Source organism: Arvicanthis niloticus, chromosome 3 (assembly GCF_011762505.2).
Source record: "Arvicanthis niloticus isolate mArvNil1 chromosome 3, mArvNil1.pat.X, whole genome shotgun sequence".
In the NCBI taxonomy this organism is placed as follows: Eukaryota; Metazoa; Chordata; class Mammalia; order Rodentia; family Muridae; genus Arvicanthis; species Arvicanthis niloticus.
The window spans coordinates 64375983-64388495 of record NC_047660.1 but is presented as its reverse complement, the minus strand read 5'-3'; the positions used below and the strand labels follow the sequence as shown (position 1 = coordinate 64388495).

Genomic DNA, 12513 nt, shown 5'->3' with positions numbered 1-12513 from the left:
AGCTGCAAAATAATTTGTCAGTGTTGGTGGTTGCTCGGGATGATCAGTGGAAGAAAAAAACCACTACAGGATGAATTCAGGCTTCTTAGCAATAGGGGAACTGTCTCTGTTGGACTGAGCCCAACAGCCTCCTACAAGTTCTTTGTTGTTGTTGCTGCTGCTGTTGCTTCTGTTGGTTTTTGTTTTCTGAGACAGAGTTTTTGTGTGTACCTCTGGCTGTCCTGGAACTCACTCTGTAGATCAGGCTGGCCTCAAACTCAGAGATCCCCCTGCCTCTGCTTTCCAGAGTGTTGAGACTAAAGGCATGTTTGCACCAGTACACTCAGTTTAGAAACTCTTTTTATGGTTATACAAAAGGACCTTTAACAAGTCGATTTCCTCACACCAAAACTTCTTATCTGATCTATAGGCTATCTTGAAAGACCTAGCACCTACGTAATTCTCAGCCATAGGAGACTTCCTGGTTTGCCACACCCTCTCCAAAGCTAAGAAACATTCAGAGGAATAGCCCCATAAAATCTCAGGTTACAACTGCTGACAAAAGGCTACTTAAAAGCTTAGGTGCCATCATTCCTGATTCCTGCCAGATACCAACAGTTTGGCTAAAACATTATTCTGTAACAATAATTGTACACTGATTAATATTACAATCAGGCAGTTTAAGGGATCCTCCTTGCATTGAAGTAAAACCAAGGAGATTCCCCTGTAGTATATGGACTGGAGTTTATGGCAGAGACTCTATTGCCTTGTCTACAGCTGGAGCTACCCATGTTCAGCTTTGCATCATGGGGCTGGGAAGATCTTTGAGGTATATAGCTTTGGACTAAATACAAGACTCTGACTTGGATCTTCTAGCTGCTCACACTGAAACCAAATCTTTCTTCCAAATTACTTTAAAAAAAATAGTTTTCTTGAGACAAGCTTTCTTTGTGTAAAAGCCCTGAATGTCCTGGGGTCACTTTGTAGACAAGGCTGTCCTCGAACTCATAGAAATCCAGCTGCCTCTGCCTCCTGAATGCTGGGATTAAAGGAGTGTGCCACCATGCCTGGCATAAGTATTTATTTCTTAAACAGCAGATCTTTAAACATCTGACTGGAACTGCTCAGAGATTGGCAGGAGGTGTCAAATGATTCATTTAGTCAACATGAAGATACAAATGTGAATAAACTACAGCCAGGCTGTCAAAGAGCTTAAAAATAAAAAAATAAAATAATACGTTAGTGTCTCTTAAGACCAGTAATAAAAACAAATTCAGTGTGGAGTGCACTCCTTTAATTCCTGCACTAATCAGGAGGTGCAAAAGGTTCATCAAGGTTATCTTCATCTACATAGGGAGTTCAAGGCCAGCCTGGACCCCACTGCAAAATAATCCCTCCCAAGAGTATTTACTTCTGGTCAATGTCTTAGGCTAAACCATATTGCAAATGAAAACCTTAAACTAGATTGTTAAGGTCTAAATAACCACTGCTTTTCTGATAGTATCATAGCCATTTTGAATAAAACTTCCATTTTTGATAGCTGTCAAATGGTTTAAGTTCTCAAGACCTCCCTGGGTAACTGACATCCTGGTTGGCAAGTTGAGACACAAATGCTAGGCAAGTTGCCCCAGCACAGTTGAATAACCCAACCAATGGGAGCAGGATAAGTGTACCACAGAGACATGTTTCTAAGGAAGTCCCCTATCCCTAAATCCTGAGTGGTGGGATAACTTGGCACAGATATTTGTAGATTTCAGGTTTAAAAGCTCAGTAGGTTGAGAATCACAGTCTCAGCTCTCAAGTCTGATCAGTCAGTCCCAAGATGTGTTTTCAATAAACTATCCCTGCTTGGTTGAAATCAGTGTCCATGTGGTTCATGGGTGATTCCTGTACCCAACACAATCTGTCTCTAAAAACAAATGGGGCATCTAGGATGATCAGTCTAAGAACAAAGGAGAAATAAGGCTAGGTGGGACGATAGAACCGTATAGGAGTGGAACAGGCTGTACAGAGTAGAAAACTGAGCCAGAACTCAGAATTGCTGTGGATTCCAGTTGTAAAAACAGCACTGACTGCCAAAGGAAAGAGGAGGTCGTTTTGAGGCAATACATTCTCAAAGTTCAAACTTACTGGTCAGACTGATTTAAATTGAAATTCTAGCTTCTTTCCTTGGATGTGTGGATTTGGGTAAATGGTTTAATCTTTCCAAATCTCAGCTTCCTTTTTTGTGGAATAAGAATTAAGCAGCCTAAGGAGTGAAGTGAGAACAAAAATTACACATGCAAAGAAAGGTCTGTGGCTCACACCTGCAATACCACCAGTCTGGACAGCTGGCATAGACAGATTGTGAGTTCAAGGTCAAACTGACCTACAAGGAACAGGCGCACACACAGAGAGAGAGAGAGAGAGAGAGAGAGAGAGAGAGAGAGAGAGAGAGAGGAGAGGAGAGCAGAGAGCAGAGAGCAGAGAGCAGAGAGCAGAGAGCAGAGAGCAGAGAGCAGAGAGCAGAGAGCAGAGAGCAGAGAGCAGAGAGCAGAGAGCAGAGAGCAGAGAGCAGAGAGCAGAGAGCAGAGAGCAGAGAGCAGAGCAGAGCAGAGAGAATATGATAATGGATTGCTACTATGATCCTTGTGGCTTCTCTGGTGACCACACAAATAGGAACATCAAGATTTAGTGGGAGAAGCAAGGGGAAGCAACAAAGAACTGAAGGAAAGAGGCATAATTGGGTTGCCTTTTCTGGCCTTAGCTGGAGTTCCAGAGCTGAAGAAATGGCAAGCTTCAGGAGCCTGGGTGAGGGGAGAGGTGGGAGGATCAGCTTGCTTATGAGTGCTCTTCTGTGGATCTGCTGTAGTCAGAAAGCTTCTTGGCCTAGAAACTTGCTCTACAGAAATATGTGCTGGGCAGTAGTGCTTCATGCCTTTAATCCCATAATGTCTAAGGTAGAGGCAGGCAGATCTCTGTGAGTTTGAGACCAGCCTGTTCTATAGGAGTGAGTTCCAGGACAGCCAGAGCTACACAGAGAAGAAACCATGTCTCAAAATACACACACACACACACACACACACACACACACACACTATATATATATATATAAACTCTAGCCCAGGAAGAGCCTTAATATTATATATACACACATAAATATACATACACATCTACATATATGTGTATATATACATATATGTGTGTATGCACATATAGATATATGTATATATCTATATATTATATATAGATATGTGTATATTATAAATATGCATATGGAATATGTAAAAATATAAAAATATTTGCATAAACTATACTGATAAATATACTTTATACTTATATTGATACATTTGTTATATAAATATATATTTATATTATATATGTATATGTAAAAGCATATACTTACATAGACATATGTCTGTGAATAAATGTATATATAATTCATGTATAAGTGAATATAGATATTCACATGTAAGTTATAGGTATATGTAATCTGTAAAACAGGCATTAACCTTAACATTGGTAACCTGTATTTAGGGAGGGTGTGTAAGATTAGTAAGCTTGTATCATTTTGTGCCTTTTATTGTTTGATTTTTTTTAAATAATAAGAATTAACTTATGTGGTGGGTAAAAACTTAAAAGAAAATTAATCTGATTAAAAAATTAATCTGATTACAAAAGATGAAGATTGCTTGTGGACACTGTGAACCAAGGCCTGCCACCTTGACACCTAGCTGAAACTCTAGCCCAGGAAGAGCCTACTGCATTAAAGGTCCTGAGAGGAAGTATTTTTGTGTTTAGTGTCCCTAGTAGTCCCACAAGGGCAAGGTGATGTTCTCAGCTATGGAACTGCTCTTCCTTTCCTAGGCACACAATCCAAGCTGGAAAGTTCAACAAGTGCATGAAGAGAAGAGACCTTCTGGAAATGCTGAATTTGCACTGAGCTGCTGAGGCCGGTTATGTTTCCCTGGGTACGCTGCGGGATTAGCAGGCAGCCGACACAGGTCACTATGGCCTCTGAACAGCCCTTCAATGGCCCTCTCTTCCCGGAGTTGTGGCTCTTCCCAGCCCTGCCTCCCAGCCCCGCCCCTCTCTCTGGACGCATCTCTGTGTCCCATCATCACCCGGCGCCGGGCCCTCCCCTCCCTGCCCTCCCCTCCTCCCTCCTTCCTTCCTTCCCTTCCTCCCTCTCTCCCTCCCTCCCTCCCTCCCAGCTCCTCCACCAGGAAACAACCGGATTCCGGATCCCGGCTGCGGCCTGACCCGTGAGATTCTTTAACCTGGCTGGCGGGCGGGGTTGGAAACCAGCTAAGGGTGGGGGAATGGGAGGAGCTGGGCCTTTGGCTGCTCTTGGGGGAACCGGGAGTAGAGATGGTGTCGGCAGGAAGCCCGCGGTCCCGGGTTTCCCGAGAGGGCAGTCATTAAACATGGAATCGGCCCCACAGCTGGCAAAGCGTTGGAGGTAGGGGCCCAGTCCCAGGCGCTGCAGTTCCAGTTCTTTCCGGGCCAGACCCAGATCCCTGGCCTTTTCCACCTAGTTCTCTCTCCTTCCCCTTTTCAGGGCTCCACTCTAGCCGGGAGGATGAAAGGCCTCAGCTGGGGGCTCCCTGCCACCAGCACTGGGTCCTAAGAGCTGCCATAGAGGCTGGGTAAGTGTCCTCTTCCTTTCTGCCCCATTACAACCCTTGGGTTTTCCCATCTTGCTATTCAGCCCCTGTCTCCTCCCTATCTTGTGCCTCTGCCAACATCTTCACATCATGCTCCTGGGGAGGTCTTAAGCCTCTTCCTGTAGCCAAAAAGGAGTGTGTGTGTGTGTGTGTGTGTGTGTGTGTGTGTGTAGAGGTGTCATACAGCTGGTGTCGTATGAAAGGAATCTGAAGTAGTCTAAAAATAAGATTTCCTGTTGCACACTTAATTTGACATGTTATATGTGGCCAGCTGCTTATGCCGTGGACCTCCCCATGACTTAAATCCTTTGCTCTTACTTCAGAAGCCCCAGTGGTCTCTGACCATTTCACCTATCTCAGGAGCTTGATCAAATAGGAAATGTCCCTTCTTGGTCTCTGTCAGTATTTTCCATATATTTATGTCAGTCTGTCATCCTTGCCCCTTTCAGCCGCCCGGATGGCGACCCCAGCCTCAACCCCAGACACACGGGCTCTAGTGGCTGACTTTGTAGGCTATAAGCTGAGGCAGAAGGGTTATGTCTGTGGAGCTGGCCCTGGGGAAGGCCCAGCAGCCGACCCGCTGCACCAAGCCATGCGGGCTGCTGGAGACGAGTTTGAGACCCGCTTCCGACGCACCTTCTCTGACCTGGCTGCTCAGCTACATGTGACCCCAGGCTCAGCCCAGCAACGCTTCACCCAGGTTTCCGACGAACTTTTCCAAGGGGGCCCCAATTGGGGCCGTCTTGTGGCATTCTTTGTCTTTGGGGCTGCCCTGTGTGCTGAGAGTGTCAACAAAGAAATGGAGCCATTGGTGGGACAAGTGCAGGATTGGATGGTGGCCTACCTGGAGACACGCCTGGCTGACTGGATCCACAGCAGTGGGGGCTGGGTAAGGAGCTTCTCAATTGCTGCTGTCCACATCCCTCTGCAAAGTTGGTCTTCATGGGAAAATGGGGCCTCTGATGGGAGGCTGGGGCTGTGCTGGGGAGGGCTGAGTTCCCTACTTAAGAGGAATCAGACTGAGAGCATCAAGCTACTCCAGGGCTGCCATGCAGTAATCACTGAATGGGCTTCAGGGTCCCAAGCAGAAGACCGAATATAGAGTTTTATAAACAGAGAGCCTTCAGAGAAAAGTTGTGACCCCTGAATACATAGCATGGGTGGTGGGGTGGGTCAGGGATGGGTCATAGCTAAGCAAGCCTTAGCAAAGGATGCCAGTTCTGAACAGAACTTTTTATTGCCATGGAAGGGATGGGGCTGACTTCATGCAGACAGTGCAAAGGAGCCAGGGAGAGGGTTCCGTGGGGCTTGTGGGTAGTAGAGCTTTGGCTGGAGCAGCTGGGTGTGGGGGCAGTGCTCACAGTGGATGGAACTGGAACTCTTCCTTCCCTCTTCTCTCCACTATCCTTTCCTGATATCCCTTTCTCCTTTCTCTACTTCCCTTCTCTCCCACAGGCGGAGTTCACAGCTCTATACGGGGACGGGGCCCTGGAGGAGGCACGGCGTCTGCGGGAGGGGAACTGGGCATCAGTGAGGACAGTGCTGACGGGGGCTGTGGCACTGGGGGCCCTGGTAACTGTAGGGGCCTTTTTTGCTAGCAAGTGAGAAAGTCTAGGGCTAGGTGGGGCTAGGTGTGGTTAGGGGCCAGGAGAGCTGGAACAATAGAGAATGCCCTTGGAAGAAACTGGATGGTCACGGAACAGAGAAAGGCAGGGGAAAGTAGTGTGTGTGTGGGGGGGGGGGAGCCAAGCATGCCAAGCAGGTGGCAGGGAGAATGAGTTGGAAACATTAAGGAATGTTTCAAGGCCAGGAACCCAGAGAGTGGAGTCATCCCACGGCTTGGGGGGAGGTGGGAGGAATCATGCCCATATCGTGGGCACACAGCTACCCAGAATGTGGCTTGTAGCTCCAAGGACGGTGGACTTACTTAAAAGATCTGTGTGTCTACTAGATGAATGGGATTTAGGGAGTCTAGAATTCACCTCCCTTTGGAATGGAAGCTTGGTGATCAGGTGACTGGATGAAATGGCTGTGGGCTGCATGGGCACACCTGTGCATGTGCACATGCAGGCATGCTCACACATGCAGGCATGCTCATGTGCATGCTGGGCTGTTTGTCCAATCTGGTGATGGGGTACTTCGAGAAAACATTCCTTCTTGCTGTGGCAAGAACAAGGGCCAGTTCACTGCCCTTCTCCCCTCTGCCCCTTCCCTTGACCTTATGCCTCCAGGCTGAGGGAGGAACACTGTATCTAGACTAGGATTCTGGTACTGCTGAAAGTTGTTGGCAGGGCTTTGGAGAGAAGAGTGCTGCAGCTGGCCTTGTTCTTCATCACCCCCCTGTTGTGTGCATCTTTGCACCGGGGCTGACAAAGGATAAGGCTGTGGTGCCTGGGTGGGTAGAAGCTTTGGTAGTTGGATTTGCCTGTCACCTTCCCCTCCAATGGCAGCATAAGGGTGCCTAAAGTATTGCCTGTTTCTAGGACCTGTCAGTCCAGCTGAAACTCTAAATTGGGGCTCTGATTTTCCTTTAGAAGATTACGGACAAAAATGCTGACCTAGAATTCAGTTTAGTTCCTGAACTGTCTCAGTGAGAGAACCATTCCAGCTCTGAGTCCCTTGGGAGTGATGGGGACAGGTACTCCTTGACTGGCCTGTTCTGTGTGGTGGGTTTTGGTGCTGCTTTATCAGGGGCCAGGCATATGGGTTCTAGAGTACCTGCCATGACCTAACATGTTTTCTTTTGAAGCCATGCTCTTTGCATAGGTTGTGTTGTCAACACTTGAGTCTCTAAAGATGGTCACATTAGAACTCACAGTCCAGTCCTCTAGAACAAATCCAGACTCTAGCTTTTCCTTTTGAAGGAGAAATTACTTACTCCAAATGCATGCCCTGAGCCAGACCTCACTGCTGCACTTTCCAAGGTGCTACCATTGCTGCTCTCCAATGCTGACATTGTTCCCAGTGCTCTAGAACCCTACCTGCCTATCCGGAGCACTGACCGGCTTGGCTAGGCCACAGCTGACTCTCCTCTTCACTTGGTCCTAGAATGTGGCATCATACAGTGCTTGCTAATGTGGGACCAAATTGGCCTCAGGTGTTTTAGTCCAGACTTTTGCTTTTGAGAGAAGGTTGCACTTTTTAATAGTGTCTATGGGGGATGTGGGAGACTGCATGTGCCAGTTGGTCAGTTTTGAGGGTGATGATCTAAAAAACTCAGAGCTCTGTGTGGCAAGCAGTTGGAGTGGGAGGCTCTGACTTGCTCAGGACAAACTAGCCCAGTGGTTTTCAAACTGCTTGGCACTGCCCCAAGTGTCCTAGGGGTTGCCTCAGGAGTCCTTAGGGAGATGAGGGAGTGGAGGGCTGGGCAGTTTGCCCTCAAACAGAACGGCTCCCCTTGTAGCTGTTTTATGTATCGGGGTTCAGGGTAAGATTTTATTTGTGGTAAGGGCTTTGCTGCTGAAAAAAGTTAGAAAACCACTGACTAGACCCTCAGCTCCACCTGGAGCCTGTGCGCCTCCGAGTTCAGGGAAGACTCTCTGCTCTACCCTTCCCACGGGACACCTACCCAAGTTAGCATTCCTGGGGGCCTTTAGCAAACAGAGCAGCGGGGGACCAGGGTCAGGTTACCAACAAGCTCTGCTCTCAAGCCTTCACAAGGGGTGGAAGGAGAGGCTGTGTTATGATAGGCTAAAGGGTTGGTCTTGGTCTGGATTCCCAGAAGCTTAGCTTAAATGGGACCACAGTGGGGAGTTGTGACCTGTTCTGCCCTTTGTTTTAAGGGCCAATGGAAACCCAGAGACTCTTCTGTCAGGGAAAACCAGGGACTCTTTTAGAGCCATATAGTTCCTTGGGATTAGCTCTTGGCCAAGAAGGCTGAGTATGGCTCCCAACTTTTAAATCCATTTCATTTTTTTAAATGAGGGAAATGGATATAATTTCTCAGATATTAAGTAGGTGGAGAGGATGTTCTTGCTCTCCAAAGCCCAAAGGGACAAATAAGGACTTTGCTTAGGCCAAGACAAGAGCGGAAGTGGGGCACTCAGTGCTGCAGTTATCCATCCTATGCCCCACTTACACTAGGGCATACATATACTATTTTACTTTTTTAAATCATAAACGGCAGGAGAACAGATTTGGTTAGTTTAGAAGAAGAGAAAAAGCTCTATAAATATAAATATATATTCCTGTATTTTTATTTAATAATTTATAAATGCCAAGTTCATTTGACTTTTATTTTTGTGTAATATGTAATGGTCGTATTAAAAATAAATAAATAAAGCCCAGAAATTTAATGAGAAGTACTGAACAGGGTTTTGTGACTTCTATACTGTACAGCCTGGGTTTTAGAACTTTCCTAAAACCAGTCATTTCTTATGACCATGACTTTGGTAAGGAAAATAATTTGAATTATAGGGATTTGGGAAAGAAAGTATCGAGGTTAAAAAAAAAATTTACTTACACCCCACCCTGGCCAAATACCCAAACCTAAGAACTCTATACCAACTCCAGCTTCCAAAAGGTGTACGCACATGTGGTACATCTGGAGCCCCCTACACACAACAACCCCCTCTTCAAATATCCTGGCTTGGTGTGGTGGCAAAGAACTGCAATCCCAGGAGTCAGGCAGAGCTAGGAAGGCGGCCTACCCAGGTATATAGTGAGGTCAAAGCCAGCTAAGGCTTCATGAGACCTTGTCTCTAAACAAATTAATAGAAAGCAAAAGGGTAATTAATGCATGGAGGTTGTTCTTAAGTAATAATCTCAAATACGAAAGCTAGGGTGTGAGCTCAGCTATGAGTTTCTGGGGAGCCAAAGCATTCTGGAAACCAGTGGGATTCAAAGCTGTAGAATTACTCAGAAGGCAGAGTTTTCTGAAAAGATACTTAGTGACAGAGTTGATATAGTTTATATCTCTGTCCTTTTAGAACTACCAAGTGGGGATCCAGAAGGCCTTAGGTTGGTCTATCAGCCTCATTATAATTTGGGTTAGTATGTTACTTTATAATGATCTGATTACTAAGTTTTAGACTGTCCAAAGGGACAGATGACTGTTTTCTTTATATAGTTTTGTGTAAATGCAACTCATCCAGATGGCACTTTTAATAAAGTTGGGCAACACTTAGTTACAATTTCTGACCACTGTGGGGGTAGACAGGTTGGGTTGGGGTAGTTCTTGCTCATGCTGTAAATCTCTTGCACTTCAGGAGCAAGGACTTTAAGTGTAGATCTGGCTGGGACTACATATATATAGTCAGCTTCAAGCCAGACCTGGCTGCAAGGTAAGACTCGGTGTCAGGAGAAAGAACAAAACGGAAACCCTTCAGTTTCTTGCAGTTGGGTAGATCATAGATATTCTTCATCAAGTTTTTGTTTGCTTTTTCTTCCATTTTTTTTTGAAATAGGATCTTGCTTGTAGCCTAGTCTGGCCTCTGAATCTGAGTGTCGAGATTCCAGGTGTGTTGCGCCAGGTCTGGCTGAATTCTTTGAAAATTTAAAAACACCCTCAAATGTGGTTATGGGGACTAACCATAAAATAATAACTAATCAATAACCAATTAATAAAAACACAACCCGAAACTGAATGTGGTGCTGCCAGTTTATAATTCCAGCATTTGGGAAGTAAGGCAGGACTGGTGCCAGTGTGGCTTATATGAGACCCTGCTCAACTCACACACGAAGACAACAGAAATTTTGACCAGAAAGCATAATATAATATAATGGACTACATGGTTGCTCTTCATCATCTCTAGAGAAAATATCCAGATATTCTCTGTGTATTTAACACAGTTCTAGGCTCACAGGCAAAGAGAATGGGAAGACACAGCTCAGTTCATATGTTGCTCTTACACTCCAGTAGGAAACCAAACAAATAAATCTCATAACTATGTTAGAAGGCAGTAAATACTATGAGGAAAGATGAATAGCGACACACTTTTTATCCTAGAGTTAGGGAGGCAGCCGCCAGGCAGCTCTACAATTCCAAGGCCAGCCTGGCCTATATGTGAAACCCTATCTAAAGATATTATTTTCGAATAAAAGGATCAAGGGTAGAAATATGTAGAGACTCTAATTTTAAGTCAAATGGTCAGGGAAACCCTCATGTCTAAGATGACAGGTAAAACCATGAAGATACCTATTAGCACTTAAAAATTCTGTATTTTCCTGTAAAACTTCTATAGGTTAGAAAATAGTGTGTGGCAGTATGAAGACTCACACTTGTGTGAATCTCCCTATTTAAATGAAGACATGAGCAAGAACAGACAAAGATACCATTTGTGGTTTTGTCTGGTGGGTGGGTTTTGTTCTTTCTGCTGTCAGTATTTTCTGATTTGAGGAGGTAATGAGTATAAACATCTGATAAAGCACTTAGAGTAAGTTTTCAGATAAAATGTTAAAAAGTTAATCAAGCTCAGTGGTGGGCATATATGCTTGCAATCTCAACATTCAACGGATGGGAGGGGCCACTGAGAGTTGGGAGGTTGATCTGTCTACAGAGTGAGTTCTAAGCCAGCCAGGGCTATATAGACAGACCCTTAATCAAAAAATTAGCCATTCTGTGGGCTGGCGAGATGACTTAGTGGGTAGCAGTGTCTGCCACCATGCCTGGCAACCGGAGCCTAGTTTTGGACAGTAGAAAGGGTATATTGAGTCTAGCAAGTTGTCCTCTTACCTCACACAAATGCCATGACACGTGTGTTCCCTTCAAATAAATAAAAGTATAAAAAGAAAAAAAAAAGAAAGGTAGCTAATCAGTTGAGCTAGAGAAATGGCTGTTGGTTAAGAGCACTTGCTCCTCACATTAGCTGAGTAGGGTTTAGATCCTAGGATCTCAGTCAGGTAGTTCAAACCCACCTGTAACTCAGCTCCAGATTATAAACACCTCTGGTTTCTGTGAGCACCAGAACATAGACCCATACATAAATAAAATGTTTTTAAAGTTATCTAGTCAAAACTGAAATGAAGCAGCCTGGTAGAAGCCCTTTCACATTTAAATGCTACCTCACTGCTGTACAAGGTCTGATCTAGGAAGTTAATACAAGCTAGGTCAGATCACATCAGAAGATCCCAGGATCTTTCTAAAATGGACATGAAAGGCTGGACAGATAGCTCAGCATTGTAAGTACTTACTGCTCTTCCAGAGGGCCTGGTTCACATCTCAGCATCTGTAGAGCAGCTCACAACTACCTGTACTCCAGTTCCCAGGAGTCTGACACCTTCTGGGTTTTGTGGGCTCCTACATGTAAGTACTATACATAAACTCACACAAACACACATATAAACATAGTAAAGTAGTAAGTCTTAAAGAGCATAAGGTTTCAAATCTTATGTCAGCTCTGTCCAGTGAAATATAATGCAAATTACAAAGAATTTTACATTTGTCTAGGAACCTCAGTACAAATGTAAGAGAGCGCCTTTCATCCTAGCATTAGGAAGGCAGAAGTGAGAGGATCTTCCTGTGTAGCTATGCAGCTCACTGTCCTGAAACACACTATGTAGACCAGGCTGGTCTTGAACTCAAAGAGATCCACCTGCCTCTTTTTTTTTTTTTTTTTTTTTTTTTTTTAAGACAGGGTCTTATGTAGCCCAGGCTAGCCTCAGCTTGCCTATATAAGTGAGGCTGGCCTTGAACTCTTGATGCTTCTGCTTCCCCACCCCCCAAGTGCTAAGAATTCAGGAGTATGTTATGTTGCCACACCTAGCTCTGAAGGGTACTTTGTTTTTAAAGATTTTTTTTAAAAAATGTCTGTGTGTGGGAGAGAGTATGTGCATGTGTGTTAGTGCCTGTGGAGGTCAGAAGGGGTTGAATTCAATAGAGCTGAAGTTACAGGCGGAGTGAGCATGTGGGTGCTGAGAGCTGAACTGAGGTCCTCTGTAAGAAAGAATA

At 45.1% G+C, this 12513-nt stretch overlaps 1 protein-coding gene across 3 annotated transcripts; it reads left to right on the top strand.

Moving 5' to 3' along the window:
* Nucleotides 1-3854: 3854 nt before the first annotated feature.
* Nucleotides 3855-10210, top strand: Bcl2l2 (BCL2 like 2). 3 transcript variants are annotated; one of them, XM_076931013.1, is made up of 4 exons: nt 3855-3929; nt 4520-4607; nt 5075-5514; nt 6081-10210. In XM_076931013.1, exons 3-4 carry the CDS (start codon nt 5083-5085, stop codon nt 6228-6230), a joined length of 582 nt encoding a protein of 193 aa, XP_076787128.1. In that variant the 5' UTR covers nt 3855-3929; nt 4520-4607; nt 5075-5082; the 3' UTR covers nt 6231-10210. The 3 variants fall into 3 exon arrangements, with proteins under 3 accessions (XP_076787128.1, XP_034354918.1, XP_076787127.1); XM_034499027.2 differs by lacking the exon at nt 3855-3929 and adding an exon at nt 4095-4223; XM_076931012.1 differs by lacking the exon at nt 3855-3929 and adding an exon at nt 4269-4420.
* Nucleotides 10211-12513: the final 2303 nt, after the last annotated feature.